Source organism: Peromyscus maniculatus, chromosome 4, assembly GCF_049852395.1.
Source record: "Peromyscus maniculatus bairdii isolate BWxNUB_F1_BW_parent chromosome 4, HU_Pman_BW_mat_3.1, whole genome shotgun sequence".
NCBI lineage: Eukaryota > Metazoa > Chordata > Mammalia > Rodentia > Cricetidae > Peromyscus > Peromyscus maniculatus.
The window spans coordinates 64,710,704-64,726,002 of record NC_134855.1 but is presented as its reverse complement, the minus strand read 5'-3'; the positions used below and the strand labels follow the sequence as shown (position 1 = coordinate 64,726,002).

General features: G+C 36.6%; 1 protein-coding gene across 1 annotated transcript; it reads left to right on the top strand.

Annotated features, from left to right (window-relative positions):
- The first annotated feature begins 5,882 nt into the window (after positions 1-5,882).
- On the top strand, positions 5,883-6,818 carry LOC102928501 (olfactory receptor 5L1-like). Its single transcript, XM_006997547.3, has one exon. The coding sequence runs from the start codon at positions 5,883-5,885 to the stop codon at positions 6,816-6,818; it is 936 nt and encodes a 311-aa protein (XP_006997609.3).
- The last annotated feature ends 8,481 nt before the right edge of the window (positions 6,819-15,299 follow it).

Sequence of the window (15,299 nt, the reverse complement as noted above, 5' to 3'; positions counted from 1 at the left end):
ATCTTACTTAAGTATGCAGGGAGGCAGGGCTAGAATCAAACGAGGATAATAGAATACATACTACATAAACGTAAATGAAGGGGCATTGCAGAGAAGGACGGAACCAGTGTATGTAGACCATAGTACACAAAAGAAGGTTAAAGAAATGAAATTAGTAGAGAAAACATAGTTTTGAAAAAAATAACATAACAAAACCAACTACTTTATATGCTAATTAACAGACACTAGAATGAAATATACAAATAGCTTATGAAATGGCCACAAAAAAGACACAAATGTCTTTTTTTGTGATGTGAAAGTAAAGTTAGTGTAGCATATTGGAGTAATTCCAAGAATAAAAAAAGATTAAGTAAATTCCCAAGAATTATGATTAGAGGAATACCCTATGGGATATAGTTAGCAATGTATCAAAACTGGTTCAATACTTGTGGCCAATTTATATACTAACAAATATAAGGGATAAGTAATATAGAAATCATAAAGAGGTTGGAAAAACAGGTTTAAAATATTTAGTTCTCATTATTAATTAAATCTGCATCTACTCTAAAAAATAAACACTATCAAAAAGAAAACCATAACAAAAATATAATTAAAAGGTTAATTTATATGATATTCATGAGTAATGGTTGTAAAGTATTTTTAAAAGAATAAGCCACTTCCTATAATATTTTTTCATATCTTTAGGTCTAAGGTAAGGGAGACACCAAAAAACTCTTATGTGAGGCATCTGCTAGGGTGATTACAATATTTTTCCAAAGCTACCATCCATAGTTGCTTTTTCCATTTTATTCTTGTAGGAATCTGTCATTCAAGAGACACACATAGTGTGATAGCACAGGGACAAATATACAAATGAAAGGAAACACATGAACTATGAACCAATAGCTGAGGAGCCCCCAACTGGATCAGGCCCTCTGGATAAATAAGACAGTTGATTAGCTTGATCTGCTTGGGAGGCATCCAGATAGTGGGACCGGGTCCTGTCCTCAGTGCATGAACTGGCAGTTTGGAACCTGGGGCTTATACAGGGACACTTGGCTCAGCCTGGGAGGATGGGACTGAACCTGACTGGACTGAATCTACCAGGTTGAACTCAATCCTCGGGGGAGTCTTTGCCCTGGAGGAGATGGGAATTGGGGGGTGGGCTAGGGGGAAGGCGGGGTGGGGAGTGGGGGAGGTGGGAGGGGGGAATAACAAGGGAATCCATGGCTGATATGTAAAATTAAATTTAATAAATAAATTTAAAAAATGAATAGGAGGGTACTATATGTCCATTAACTATGTTACATCTGATTTCAACATATTACTCCACAAACTAAAATATGCATAAAATACAATTATCTTATATAAAATGAACATACAAATACAAGGGAGAAAGAAGAAAGTTATAGATTTAAATTGTCTTGACGAAAAGAAAAATGCTAAGCTTCATGAGAAAACCTCCAGTAATTCTCATGCTTTAAGCTTTGAACATTTACTCTTGATTTTCCCATTGGAGTAGTTAACACAGATGTAAATATACAAAGGAACCCCTGTGTGTTTAAAAATGAGAGAAAAGATATATTATGATACAGAGTATAAAAGGACACTTTGAAAATTACTTCAAACTTAAGAAATTCTCATTGATTATAGGTAATTACATATAAGCCTGTAGCACAAATCTTAAAGATTCTTATTAATAAAATCAAACCTGAGCCAGGTATTGGGGTGAATACTGGAAGGTCAGAGAGACATAACAAGCCACAGCTAACCTCACCTGGCCAACTTCTCAGCTGGTTTTGTTTCCTCAGACTGGAAGCTTCTGTGTCCTCATCCCAATGGGTCTCAGCTGAACTGCTGCTCAAAAGCCTGAAAGCTTAACCAGCTAAAAGCTTCTAGTTTCTGGTCCTCATACTTTATATACCTTTCTGCTTTCTGCCATCACTCCCTGGGATTAAAGGCTCGCTTTCTGAGATTAAAGGTGTGAGTCACCATGCTTGGCTGTATCCTTGAGCACATGGATTTCTGCCTCTGGAATGCTAGGATTAAACTGTGTGCTACCACTGCCTAAACTTTATGTTTAATATTGTGGCTGTTCTGTCTCTGAACCCTGATAAGTTTATTAGGGTGCACAATATTTTGGGGAACACAATACCACCACATAAGCCATTGATAGTTGGAAACTCTGTTTGATTCTAATTGCACTCATACAATTTTTGGACACTCTGGTGCATCTATAAGCACACAAACTACTTAAACACACATTTTTGAAGTCCACCTTGTATACTTAGGAAAAGACCAGGTGTGGGAAGAGAGGAGAGCCAGTGTCCTGGTCTCTATCAAAGCACATGGAGTCTGCTCTCCCAGTATCACTTCAGCAGCTGTGGTTTTTCCATTGCCAGATGGTTTTACAAACCGAGAAGATAAATCCAGTTTCTTCTAACAGAGACCACATGTTTTTAGCTGAGGGTAGGATTCATCTGCCTAAGTTTCATTCGCCTCATCTGTAAAGGTAACAGAAATGCTGACAGTATTACAGAAAATATGACAATAGATACTCTAAGCGTGTTAGTTGGGGTGTAGGTAGGACTCGGCAACATTCACTCACTTCTCTATGTTCTTTGGAGAAACTATGGTGACTTCTCACCCTTTATTGTGTCTGTAGTGGACTGTTGATATAAGACAAACATGTCTTACGCTACCTATTCACAAATTACACAAAGGTAATGCTGAATAGTTGTTGTGGGATGTCCTATATGCTGTAAATATATGTTGCTATGATTGATTGATAAATAAAATTCTGACCAGTAGCCAGGCAGGAAGGATAATGTAGGCAAGACAAGGAGGAGTAGAATTTTGGGAATTGGAAGGTTGAGGGAGAGAGATGCTGCCAGCTTGCATGATGAGAAGCAGAGGTTAAGATACCAGTAAGCCACAAGCCATGTAGCAACTTATAGATTAATAGAAATGGGTTAATTTAAGATATAAGAACAGTTATCAAGAATCCTGATCCATTAGGCCATGCAGTTTATAAGTCATATAAGTCTCTGTGTGTTTACTTGGTTGGGTCTGAGCAGCTGCGGGACTGGCGGGTGAGAGAGATTTGTCCTGACCATGGTCCAGGCAGGACCAGGAAAACTCTAGCTACTAGTAATAGCATACATTGTTCATCAAGAAATTTGAATTAAATTGTGTTACCTTATGATACACTGATTCACACTGATTAATTTCCACATTTTATATCTCATTGTACTAATAATTGAATCTCAAGAGGGAGTAATTTTCTTGTTGTCACAATGATATCCCATAGAGATTGGTGCTTGTTTTCAGAAGCTTAGGATCATAGGCTCTGGGGATGCACACTCACACATAAAGGCTGTAGCATTTTCTGTAGTGACATCATCAGGAGCAGAGGGAGGCATGTAATGTTTGTTTCACAGGATCATTGGTTGGATCTGCATAAACACTTCATTTTGTGGTGGAATACACTAAAATAATAGTTTCTGAGAACTCAAAATTTGGATTTTTCCTCTATGGAATAATATTATTCTATTCCTATATAAAGAAAATTTTGTAAATGGAGACTACAAAAGTGTAAACATTTGTTATTTTGTGTTTTATGCCTTGATTCTGGAGTGTGCATTAGCAGATACCATGCTAGGAGAAAGCAAGTAGGAGAATGTACTCCTTCCTTGGTAAGGAATAATATTCCAGGAAATCTCATCAGTTTAATCTGCAGAAAGACATGGAAGAGCTACTGGTCTGAGAGGGAAACTGTGAACAAACAGAAGTGAATATTGCTTTTTTTGTAATTTAATTTCTTTCTCCCTCATGCTAGCTTCATCCATTCCATCTGGCAGAGGCTGTGGAGAGATTGGGCTCACAGTGACCCCACATTGGGAGTAGGAGTAAGTAACACTCAGTACTGTTCATGTAGGAACATAGACATATTAACCAAATGAAACAGAAGAGAGACTATTTATTTCAGTTTTGAGATAAGGAGTCTGATATGTCCCTCTTATGCGGCTTTCCCAGCTGTACACCCAGGGACCTCTTACTCTAACTCCTACTTTATTTGTGTAGTGTATTAATGTGAAATGAAAATTACAATGGGGAGATCTGCAGCTTTTTCCATTAGGTATCATCAGACTCTCTTCCTGTTGTGACAGCAGAAGCTTTCCTTGGACTCTGATACATACCCTGTTGCCTCAAACTCGTTACTAGTAAAGAAGCAGGGCTTGGGAGACAATCAGCAAGATATTTTTCATCATAAATCATGGTAATGGTAAAACATTTTCAAAATTATGTTTTCTTTTGAAGTCAGTGAAAGAAAAACTACTCATCTTTCCTACACATTTGAGGAATAAACACCTTCAAAGCAGAACATTGGCAAGTGTTAAAATTTAGATATAATTACAAATATATTCTCAAGTCTTTTAAATCAGTTGATTAGCTGAGAAAAGATCGTGGCATTCTCTATATTCTTTCCTCCATAAATGTCTAAGTGCTGCTGCAATTATGTTTCTATCTAAGGTTAAGGCAAGTGAGCAAATAAGGGGCTCTTTACATTTTTTAAGCCAAAATTCCTAAAAAAAAAAAAAATCCCACAATTATAGCCTGGAAACTTGCGTTACAATCTGGATATAAATTCTTTATTAAGATATAATAAGAATAAAATTAATTATGTTGAAAGGAAAAGCAAAGCATGAAATTTATGTGTACAATATTCACCCGATATGCAACCATGTTTTGAACTTCCAATTAAATACCCTTGTATACTGTGAGATCAAATATACAAAACAGTCAAATCAAGTGATATGCTTTTTTCACATCTATTAATGAAAATTTTGAATCATCCTCAGTTTTCCACTTGATTTATAAACTTTTTTGTTTTGTTTTTGTGAGACAAGGTTTCTCTGTGTGACTGGTCTGGCTATCTGGGAACTCATTTTCTAGGCAAGGCTAGCAGCAAACTGACAGAGAACTGATTGTCTCTGCCTTCCTAGTGCTGAAAATGAAAGTATGAGCCACCATTGCCCACTTGATTTATACACTTTAATACATTAAATAATCACAATTATCAGTAGGCAATAGTCTTAATGATATTCTGTCTACATCTTTCATTAGAAATTCTGTCTATGTCTTAGAATTTCCCAAGAAACTCAAAGCAATATATTTTAAAGTAGTTTAAATATATATATTTAAATTATATATATATATATATATATAATATATATATATATATATATATATGTTTAAGCTGAAGAGCCGTGCATATATAGTGTAATGTAGCCCTCAAGAGTATATATTATCTAAACCATAGCTGAAATTAAATCCTAAAATGAACTAAATCAATGTGATTATTTCACAGAGGTAAAGGGCAATATAGAAGGTAATTCCAATCTTCCATTTTAAAACACCTTAGGGGAGCAAATATCCCATCACATCAACCATTTAAGTTTCTCTGGAGATATTGGAGGTGTTCTCCAAACTTAGAAGTTATTTTTACTCATTTAAATATTTAATATTTAGAAGATTGACTGATAAGGCTTCTAGAGGAATAGAATATGAATTTTAGAGATCAAGGAGTTAACCCAATAAGTAATACCTAATGCTTATTTTTTATTTAAGGGCATGTTTATAATTATGATAAAACCATTATGTACAATGAATGTATTTTAATTTTACTGTGATTTCTGAATTAAACTGTGGATTTTAAGCACTTATATTATCAAAGCCTTAGTTAATGCTAAATTCAGATGAACATTTGCTTATATCTTTGCAGATATTTACTACAACTTTGCATCCAGAATCTATTTTTAGGAAAGAGGTGAAACTACACTTTAAATCATGCAATAAAGTATAATGTAGTTATTTTCTCCATCAAATTTTCAATGGGACACATGGTTGAGGGAAACTGTACTGCTGTGACACACTTCATTCTCGTGGGGTTTTCAGATGTCCCTGAGTTGAGCGTTCTTCTCTCTTTGGTGTTTCTTCTCATTTATGGTGTCACTGTCTTGGCCAACCTGGGCATGACTGCCCTAATTCGGGTCAGCTCTCAACTTCACACACCCATGTACTTTTTCCTCAGTCATCTGTCCTTTGTAGATTTCTGCTATTCCTCCATCATTGTGCCTAAAATGCTGGCTAACATCTTCAATAAGGACAAAGCCATATCATTCCTGGCATGTATGGTCCAATTCTATTTGTTTTGCACCTGTGTGATCACTGAAATTTTCATGTTGACTCTTATGGCTTATGACCGCTTTGTGGCCATTTGTAACCCACTACTGTACATGGTCATCATGTCCCCAAAGGTCTGCATGGTACTGGCATCTGGCTGCTACCTCTGTGCATCAGTGTGTTCTCTGATTCACTTGTGCTTAGCCCTTGAGATCCCATCATTTAAGTCAAATGTGATCAACCACTTCTTCTGTGATATACCTCCTCTCTTAAGTCTTGCCTGCAGTGATGTCACTGTCAATAAGGTGGTGCTGTTTGTTTTAGCCACTTTCAATGAGAGCTTGAGTATTGTGATTATCCTCACCTCCTACTTGTTTATCCTCATCACCATCCTGAGAATGCGCTCTGCAGAGGGGAGACGCAAAGCCTTTTCTACCTGTGCCTCCCATCTCACAGCCATCACTGTCTTCCATGGAACAATTCTTTCCATTTATTGTTCTTCCACATCAGAAAACACTGGAGATGCTGACAAAGTGGCCACGGTGTTCTACACTGTAGTGATTCCCATGCTGAACCCCTTGATCTACAGTCTCAGAAACAAGGACGTGAAGGGTGCTCTCAGGAAATTGGTGAACTCTAAGATATATGCCTAAGAAATATTGAATTTTAAGTGTGCAGAACTCCAAGGGAGATACTGGCAAAAGATTAATAGATTAAACATGTTTGGGATGGAGAAAATAAGGATCAGGGCACTTCAGAGTGACTCTTTTTGTTTTGTCGAGTTTATAACTTTAATTTACAAGCATAGCATTTAAAAGATTCCACAAATGAAAGTTGATTTATTCCTTTGACTTAAATCAGTTATCTATGAGTTATGCCCTACCAAGGCAAATATATTTCATTTTGTACAAGATCTTCCCCAATCTAAAAAGGATTTTGCAAAGTTTGTAATTTTATTTCTGTATCCATAATTGACATCATGATTCATTTTAAAATAGAATGTCTGTAATTCATAAACATCATTAAACTAACAAACCTGAATGCACATAGTAAGAAGACCATGGACATTCGCTCAAGATTTTATTTAGTTTTCTATCCCAGGCTCATTGCTTACCTTGTTTTCCATATTGTAATGCTGGATACAGCATTCAGTGCTTTATGGCTATTTAATAACATGCAGCCTTTTAAGGAAAATATTTTAGTAGCATTGATTTATGAAAATAATATTTTAAAAATGCAAGGATATAAGTATGTCTTCTTGTGATATGTGCATGTGGGAGCAGTGTCCACAAATGGTAGAAGAATCCTTGACACTTCTGGAGCTGGAGTCCTTGTCCTCCTATAAGTCATTTGATGTGTGTCCTTGGAATTAAATTTGGGTCCTCTCGAAGAGCAGAAATCTGTCATAGCTACTGAGCAATCTTACTAGTCCCTTTACAGAGCATAAAGCACTCATATGAAATTATGAATTTCTAAAAAATAAACTGATCCAGTTTTTTTTTTTTTGCTGTCTAATGGGCACTTTCACTGTAGGCAGAATTTCTGAATTGTATATTCCCTCGCTTTATAACCATGCTAACTCTGCTACTGAAGAAATGTTTGTAGTCACCCCTGTTCATGCTCTCTGCTTTGATACACATATGTACTTTTTATTTCATTAAAGTTGTACTTTGAGGATTTCACACATGCATATATTACTTTCTCAATACTGTCAACACAATCTCTGTGAATCCCTCGGCCCTCATACTCCCTCTCATTGAGTGTCTCTTTCCCATGTTCATGATTCTTTTCCTCTTTTTTGTGACTCATAAAGTTCACTCAGGGCCATCTGTGTGATCTTGGGCTTGAGACTATCCACTGGAACATGATTCCTCATCAGTAGGTTTGAAACTGAAGACAGCATCTTTCCCTCCTCCATGTTCCAACCAAAGCCCATAGTTCAACTCACACATCTTCCATCATGATACAATGTCTGTCATTTCCCAAATTTCCATGTTTCTTAGCCACGTTCATTTTCAGTTCTATCTATAGTGTTAACACTTTTGTATTATACTTCAGTATTTATTCCAATTTGTATAGTGTATTCAGTTGTTGATAGAAGCCTCTCTCCTTGAGTCTATGATGTTATAAAAGCAATAGGCTGGAGTTCAGGAAGCCAGGTTGGTGTCTTGACTCTGTTTTTTCTTTGCCATTAATTTTTATTCATTTGCTTTTGAAGTTTTGTACAATTACCTATATAAACTCTGGGAATCACATATGACAGAAAATTTGTACTGTTTATCTTTCTGAGATTGACTTATTTCTCTTAATATGATCACATGAATTTTCTTACAAATGGCCTAACTTTTGCAAGAATTCCACTGTATAAAACACATCATCTTTATCCATTCCTCTGCTGTTGGACACCTACGCTGGTCCATATTTTACCTATTGTGAATAGTGCTACAACAAATATTGACTGTAAAAACTGTCATTAATTTAATTTTCCCTGGTATGGTCGAAAGCTCATGGGAATGTTCTTTATAGGTCTATGCAACCACTAGGCCAGTCCAATGAATTGAAGATTTTCTCAGCAAACGAGATGAAATGCAGTTAGCATCTCAGTGGCTTCAAGTGTAGACTGCAGGAGAGACATTTTATGTCTTTGCTCTCCAAAACAAATGCCCGGATACTCACCTCTCTGTTCCAGAAGGGAAGTCGGGGCAGGATGGGACAAAATTTCTTTTTTTCTCTAAATTTCTGATTGATATAGGATTGTCAATCGCCTCTTATAAATTAGCATGAGGTGATTTTAAAAGCTGGAATGATATTATAGCTAAAATGTTTCATTATAGTCATCTTGGCTAAGTATATAATGAAGTTATTATTTTAGCCAACACACAAAAAACAAACACAAATATAATTGTCCAATCTGAAACCTTATAGTGAGCCTTTTAGATCTTCATTCCATTTCTTCTAGGTTCTAAATCACCAACAGTCCAATTTAAAACTGGGCTATAGAGCTAAACAGAGAATTCTCAACAGAAGAAGCTCAAATGGCTGAAAGATATTTAAGGAATTGCTCAACATCCTTAATCATCAGGGAAATGCAAATCAAAATGACTCTGAGATATGATCTTACACCCGTTAGAATGGCTATGATCATAAATACTGAAGACAGCTTATGTTGGAGAGTTTGTGGAGTAAGGGGAACACTCCTCCACTGTTGGTGGGAATGCAAACTTGTACAGCCACTTTGAAAATCAATATGGCTCTTTCTTAAAAAATTGGGAATCAGTCTCCCTCAAGACCCAGCTACACCACTCTTGGGTATATTCCCAAGGAATGCTCAATCATACCACAAGGACACATGCTCAACTATGTTCATAGCAGCATTATTTGTAATAGCCAGAACCTGGAAACAACCTAGATGCCCTTCAACTGAAGAATGGATAAATAAAATGTGGTACATATATACAATGGAATACTTACCAGTAAAAAAAATAACATCATGAGGTTTGCAGGCAAATGGATGGAACTAGAAAATATCATCCTGAGTGAGATAACCCAGACTCAGCAAGACAAACATGGTATGTACTCACTCATAGGAGGATACTAGATGTAAAGCAAAGGATAACTAAGACTGCAACTCACAACTCCAGGAAGGCTACCTAGTAAAGAGGACCCTAAGAAAGATACAGGGATTGCACAGTCACACAGAAATTGATGAGACCTATATGAGCAAACTGGGGTGAAGGGGCGTAATGGAGGGCAAGGTCGGGGGAAAGAGAGCTTAGGGGAGCAGGAGGTTCCAGCTGGATCAGGAACAGAGTGGGAGAACAAGGAAAGAGATACCATGATAAATGAAGATGCTACAGGAATAGGAAGAAGCAGAGTGCTAGAGAGGTCCCCAGAAATCCACAAAGATACCTCCTCTATAGACTACTGGCAATGGTCGAGAGAGTGCCTGAGCTGACCTACTCTGGTGATCGGATGGCCAAACACCCTAACTGTCATGATAGAACCCTCATCCAATGACTAATGGAAGTAGATGCAGAGATCCACCACCAAACCCCACTGGAGCTTCAGTAGTCCAAGAGGTGAGAGAGAGGAGAGATCATATGAGCAAGAGACATTGAGACCATGATTGGAAAAAGCACAGGGACAAATAGCCAAACTAGTAGAAACACATGAACTGTGGACCAATAGCTGAGGAGCCCCCATGGAACTGGATCAGGCCCTCTGGATAAGTGAGATAGTTGATTAGCTTGAACTGTTTAGGAGGCCCCCAGGTAGTGGGACTGGGACCTGTCCTTGGTTCATGAGCTGGGTTTTTGGAACCTAGGGCCTATGCTGAGAGACTTTGCTCAGTCTTGGTGCAGGGAACCTGAACCTGCCTCAACTGAATGTACCAGGCTGGGCTGACTACCCAGGGAAGACCTTGCCTTGAAGGAGGAGGGAATGGAAGATGTATTGGTGGGAAGGCTGGGGGATGGTAGAAGGGAGGACAGGCTGATACATAAAATGACTAGAAAATCTCTTATATAAATTAAAAATAATAACTTTGCTTGACAGGGCGTTTGTATATGGAATTCTTGAGAAGGCATAATATCCATCTAGTAATACACAAAAAAGTACAACGTAAAGGCCTAGATTGACATTTTAAATCCTAAAGAACACCCAGGTAGAGCAGATGATGAGCATGGTCCCATGGGATGCCACAACACTCTCTATTTAGAAGGCAGAACTCACATCTTTCTGAGCTTGTCCATAGAGTCAAGCAGATGGGGAGGCGCAAAGCCAGCATTTTGCCTTTTCTAGCAACTTATTTTGATTTCCCCCCTGATTTGTCACCATTTTACTTTTGCAAGACTAACACAAAGACCATATTGTATTTTGGTTGACTATGATGCAGTTTAAATGAAGTAATATTTGTATAATTTTTAGAGGAATTTAAGTGTGCATTATGATTAGCCAGTTCTCCTCACTAGAATGTGATCCTAGCTATGAATTAGAATATTTCCTAACAATATGATAAAAGCTTTATGAGAAATCCCCATGCAATCTGAATTATATTTCACATTCTTGATACAAGATGTCAATATCCAGAATCATCCGTGATGTCTGAAATACAATATGTTTTAATATTTACAAAGTTTTTCATCATTTATTTGTGTATTTGTGCACAACTATGTGTGTTTATGCATGTATGTATGCAGGTGTGTGTGTGTGTGTGTGTGTGTGTGTGTGTGTGTGTGTGTGTGGTGTGTGCATATGTGTGTCACTCTACATGAGTGAAGGTCAGAGGAAAACTCTGAGAGTTTATTTTCACATGAACCCCATATGGAATTCAGGGAAGAAACTCAGGGTGTTAGAACAGTGTAGTGGTGCCTATAACCAATGAACTATGTAAACAGCATATATGCTTGGTTTTACATGGCAGTTTTCCAAATTAGGGTGTAGGCTTTTTATTGTATATATTTTGAGAGCTTCACACTTAAGAACTGTATCTATATCAATTCCACCTCTCTCTAGACCCAATCTTCCCTTATGCCCCTTCTCTTCTTTTGATTAGCAATAGTGTGTGTATTTGTGAGTGTGTGTATGTAAGTGTATATATATATATGTATGTATATATGTATATATATGTATGTGTATATATATGTATATATATATGTATGTATATATGTATGTATATATATGTATAAATAAGTTTATATATAACCTACTGAGCCCATTTAATGTTGCTTGTATCCAGGGCTGATCACTTTTTGCTCTTTATGCTATTATGTGGCAGCTAAATGCTTTGTTTTTGTTTGATATATACATAATAATTATATATATTTGTGGAGGGAATTCTTACGTTTTTATTGAATATATGCATTATTTAATTATCAAGTCAGAGCAATTCACCTCTTCAGCATGTAGTACAACTTGCTTTTCATAGTGAGAATGCTGATCTTGCTTGATTCTTAGCTCCAGCAGTGGGTCAGAAGCCTAAGTGTCTCACTGGTCTCTGTACCTGCCAAAGACATCCTTTCAGAAGTCATCTCTCAGATCAAGCTGGGAGTCTTGACTTTCCTGCAGAAAAGAATTGTCTAATGTGTCAGTATGAAGCAGAGTTGGAATTTATTACATAAAAGTTTCAGCACAGATTTACAGAAAATCTTGATAGAGAGAGGTACTCAGGCAATGAATAAACCACACTTATCTGTGAGTGTTTCTTAAGACAGCGTTTTAGTCTTTTGTCTTTATAGGATTTTTGTGGCTTTGCATCTAAAATCCTCCTTATAGAAACTTGGATTTGATTATATTGTAAGTTATAATATTCATTGAATAGGTTTACTGTTTATAATGTAAATGTCTAGGTCACTTAGGTTGTTCAGAAAATTAGAGATTTTTTTTTCACCATGAATAGTTTAGAGTTTTGTTCATGAGATCTCCAGAAATTTTCTAGGTCTAGGAAACAAGTGAGGGGCTTATTTTCAGGTTTAATAGACTTAGACACAGGAACTGCTCACTATTATTTTAATCCTTTATTTGAACATATCTCTGCTTAGAGGAATGTTATTTAATCTTTCTAATGGCAACATTTGGTCCAAATTATTTATTTTCATGTACACTTTACATTATTTTAACTTTATTGACATTGTTGTGCAATAGCTCCCTAAACCTAGGTAATTTATATACAGATTTCTGATGATGTGTCACAAAGAATATTTTTGAGTCTTCCAGGACATACATCTTTAGTTCAACTTTATTAACTCTCTTATGGCACAGAAATTAGTCTTTGTTTTACTCAGACAATGAATAAACAACACTTATCTGTGAGTATTTCTTAAGACAGTGTTTGAGTCTTTTGTCTTTATAGGGTTATTGTGGCTTCTAGAATTGCATCTAAAATCGTCCTAATAGAAACTTAGATTTGATTATATTGTAAGTTATAATATTCATTGAATAGGTATACTATTTATAATGTAAATGGATCCTTCCCCCAGATCTTAATTTACAGAATAAACTTTCTGCTTATAAGAAATATTTAAATCTCCAGTGCTGGGGAGAAAATGTCTCAGTTTGTTCAAAAGTCCAAGGCTCTAGTTACCTAAGTTCTAGAACTTAGATATGGACACATTTTATTGAGTAAAATGTTAAAACGTATCTAATTTTTCTGTATTCTAATGCAGATTGCATATGAGAACTCTTCAACTTTACAATTTCAAGGAAAAAGCTGTGTGACGCTTTATGGAGAGACAACTGATAAGAATATATTTTTTCTAATACCAAGCTTTTGAGCATGAAAAATTTTAGACTACAGAAATGTAAGATATCCTTTTCTCTTGTCTTCTTGCTATCTGTGTTTTTGTCTGTTTCTTTGTCTCTTTCTCTGTCTCTCTGTGTCTGTCTATCTCTCTCTTTCTCTCTTCTCTCTCTTTCATTTTTGTGTGTTGTGCTTTTTTTCTTTCTCTCTCCTTTTTTCTATCAACTTTCGTCACAAAATCTATAACTTATGGCAGAGGATGAGCTTCCTACCACCACAGTTAAGACAAATCAGATTCTTGAATTATCTCTATGAACAATTAATGTGGTTAGGTCATGTAAACTGCATTTACTTGAGAACAGAGATAAGTATTTTATGTTCAACTTGACTTGAATATATCATAAAGTAGCTTCAAAAGTAGAAAACTTTTCAAACCTGATTTCCAAGATTTGTCTGTTATCAAGGAAACTATCCTAACATTTTATTTTCATTGCTCCTTTCTTATTTTTTCCAGCATATGGCTAAGAAAATGATTTATTGAACTTTTTATTATTTTTGCTTTTGTTTGGGAGATTATAATGCTTTTTATTTTTTAAAATGTATTCTTCTCTCATACAATATATCCTGACAAGAGCCTCTCCTGCCTCCTCTTCTTCCCCTTCTTCCGACCACCTTCCCTTCCCTCTCCCCCTGATCTACTGTTTGTTCATTTCCTTTCAGATAAGAGCAGTCCTCTTAGTGATATCAACTGAGCATTGCAAAACGAGATGCAATAAAACAAGGCATTTACCCCCACATCAAGGCTGGATGAGGCAACTCAGTAGGAGGAAAAAAGTCCTACAAGCAGGCAAGAGTCAGAGACACCCCACTCCCACTGTCAGGAGTCCAACAAAAACTTAAGCTAAACAACCACAACATGTATGCAGAGGGTCTGGTTCAGACCCTTGGTTGATGCTTCAGTCTCTGTGAGCCCCTATGAGCCCTGCTTAGTAGGCTGTGTTCTACTGGTGTCCTTGACCCCTCTGGCTCCTACAATTCTTCCTCTCCCTCTTCTACTGGGTTCCACATGCTCTGTCTAATATTTGGCTGTAGTTCTCCAAATCTGCTCCTGTCATCTGCTGGAGGAAACCTCTTTGATGATGATCTGGCTAGGCAACATTTTTATGAGTATAGCAGAATATCATTAGGAATCATTTAATGGACTTTTGGTGGGTTTTTTATGTTTATTTTTTTGTGTGTGTATGTATAGTGTTTTTATGGTGGTTACTCTGAAAATTGAGAATTGAGAATTGATCTACCTTGATATCTTACTAAGAAACTCCATCCTACCACAAGGACACTTGCTCAGCTATGTTCATAGCAGCTTTAATCAGAATATCCAGAAACTAGAAACAACGTAGATGTCCCTCAACCAAAAAAAAAAAAAAATGATAAGGAAAATGTAATGTATTTATACATTGAAGTAAGAAAAAAAAGCTGTTAAAAAAACAACAACATGAAATTTTCAGGAAAATAGGTGTAAATAGAAAAAAGTCATCTTCAGAGAAACAACCCAGATCCAGAAAAACAAGCATGATATCTACTCACTACGAAGTGTATATTTAATGTTAGGTAAAGGGTAATCACACTACAATCCACAGACCCAGAGCAGTTAGATAAAAAAGAGAGGTATGGGGGCACATTTAGATCTTTCTGGGAGGAGAAAATAGGATAAATTTTATGGGTAAACTGGGGGAGACTGGGGATGGAACTATGAGGGATGAGATGGAGGAATGTGGGACCAAGGGAGAGAGTAAGGGAAGAGATGACTGAAATAAGTGGGTGTTTAGGGAGCAATATCAAAACTTAGTGCAGTGGAAACTTCCTAGAACCTATGAGGTTGACCCTAGCAAGGAAT